Genomic DNA, 2,455 nt, shown 5'->3' with positions numbered 1-2,455 from the left:
TACCAGGATTGTCTGAGTCTTATGATACATTCAATAATAATAAGTGATGGATTGATATCCACATGCACACACTAGCAGTTCATATAGTTAGTAATTTAAATGCTTCACTGTAGCTCTATAGGCCTGTTTTTTGCAAGCAGTTTTTTTATAATAACAGTTTTAATTTTTATGCTGCCTTTATAACTTGTTTGTTGTTTTTAATTGAAGAAATAATTTTTAAAATATCAATGAAACAAAAACTACACAGTTTTACAAAAGCAAACAAGGAACATAACATAGTAATAACAATAGCAGTATCAACATCAAATCATCAAAAATAATACAAGTTTCATCATCTTCCTTTCTCATTCTCATTGTCTTTGGTATATAAAGATGGTGTATCATCAGAGAGACACATGTACCTCTTGTCAGTTTATTATATTGTTAGTAATGATGTCTTCCTTTCTTTCTGCTACACCATGAAGGTATGAGGTATACATGTCTTTCTGTAACACCAGCAAACTGCATGGTTCTAGGAGAAGAGAGAACTGGTAGCGAGACTCAAGATCACTTTTCTCCTAAAGGAGATGTGGTGGCGTGTTGGAGACAAGAAGTCCTGATATATACTTGTTTTGACTTAACTGGAGTTGACGTTATGCTTGACTCTAATTACAAGGTTTATCTACTTGAGAGTAATAATGCATGGGCCAGAGCTGTATACTAGCAGAGACAAAACTGAAACTAAAAAAGTAAGAATTTTATGTATGGCAAAAATAAACTTTCAAAACACTTGGAACAACAATACCTTTTCTTTGTTTAGTTCTCTCTCCCCATCTTTCCCTCTCTAGGCTAATAATTTAGGTCACAAAGCAGTCCTTCATGATGTGATACTATTAGTTACCAGAGTTGGACACAATGCATTACCTAAACCACATGACTTCCATAAAAGGTTAACAGGTTATAGTATCCATAAATAGCTTGGTGGAGTAGATGAATTGAAGTAATAGACATTTTTGTCAGGAACAACTGGATTCTCAGGGAATTGCATACAAATAGAAGAGATTACAATGTTGTGGCTACAATGTTATGAAGTAAACACCATTCATGTCTTGCATGCTATAACTGTTATTAATATATACTACTGTAGATGTTAAATTAAAAAAAAATTTGAATTAGTCCTTACAAATTAATAGTGTTACAATGCTATTTTACAGATTATTTTGCAAGTAATGCTTATATTATAATAGTTATTTTAATTTTTATGTTGTCTTTACAATTAGTTTACACTCTTTATTGTTTTTAGTTGAACAAATAACTTTTGAAATGTTTATGAAACAAAAACTCTAACACAATTTTACCGTCAAAAGCAAACAAGGAACATAATAATAACAATAGCAGTAGCAACAACAAATTGTCAACAACAATACTAGTTTCATCATCTTCCTATTTTCATTCTAATTGTTTTTGGTACATGGCGTATTGTCAGAGAGACACGTGTACCTCTTGTCAGTCTCTCTCCTTCTCTACAATTTGACTGACAATATGACAAGTTTATTATATTGTTAGTAATGATGTCTTCCTTTCTTTCTGCTATACCATGAAGCATAGGGGTAGGAACAGGGGGGCAGGAGGGGCTTAAGCCCCCCCAACTTTCATTGAAGGGGGGCATAGCCCCTCCAACTTTAAGTGATGTACATGTATTACTATTATCAACACTATAATAGACTTTGGTTTAGGTAATCCTTATATGTGTGCATATTGTGTAATGATTCGTTTAATAAAACAATTAATGCACTAGCTTAACTTCTAAGAACACACTTTTATTAGTTTTTTCAGAAATACACAAGCTTCTACTTCTGTATTTAACAACTCTGTTAACATCAGCTTCAGCTGAGCATACATTTTTGACGTTAAGGAGATTAAAAACTACTTGCGCTCCACAATGTCACAAGAGCGTCTTAATCATGTAGTTATTTTGCATACACACAAAGAATTTACAGATGATTTACACATCGAGGACATTGCAAAGGAATTTGTTACATTTAATGAGCATAGAAGCCAATATTTTGGACAGTATTAATTTCAGTACATGCTATGTATTAATGATCAATTGTAAAAATAATACCTTAGCCCCCCAACTTTTAGTTTGTTCCTACCCCTATGCCATGAAGGTATGAGGTATACATGTCTTTCTGTAACACCAGCAAACTGCATGGTTCTAGGAGAAGAGAGAACTGGTAGCGAGACTCAAGATCACTTTTCTCCTAAATTAAACTATTCAGCTACTTAATATTTCCTATTTTGCTTACATTTTCTGTGTTGTCACTGATCTGAGAATAAAAGTCAAGCAAAGTATGTGAGCCTAAACTCACAGTAGTTACCACTGGATAATAAAGAGGACCATCTTCATGAGGCTATAAGATAATACCATGTGTTTGGTAAATTAGTTGTTTAAAGGTTTGCAAAAAATGACTAA

General features: G+C 33.0%; 1 protein-coding gene across 1 annotated transcript; it reads right to left on the bottom strand.

Moving 5' to 3' along the window:
* Nucleotides 1-467: 467 nt before the first annotated feature.
* Nucleotides 468-2,402, bottom strand: LOC105315259 (alpha-ketoglutarate-dependent dioxygenase alkB homolog 6-like; the record flags this gene model as incomplete). Its single annotated transcript, XM_020005600.1, is given in 4 exon segments — nucleotides 468-720; nucleotides 785-1,582; nucleotides 2,151-2,243; nucleotides 2,289-2,402. Coding segments are annotated over 3 exon segments (375 nt in total), but the record flags the coding sequence as incomplete, so codon positions are not given.
* Nucleotides 2,403-2,455: the final 53 nt, after the last annotated feature.

The sequence above is a fragment of the Amphimedon queenslandica genome, unplaced genomic scaffold, assembly GCF_000090795.2.
Source record: "Amphimedon queenslandica unplaced genomic scaffold, v1.1 AMPQUscaffold_11205, whole genome shotgun sequence".
NCBI lineage: Eukaryota > Metazoa > Porifera > Demospongiae > Haplosclerida > Niphatidae > Amphimedon > Amphimedon queenslandica.
The sequence above is the reverse complement of the archived record's forward strand: the minus strand, read 5'-3'. Positions and strand labels throughout refer to the sequence as shown.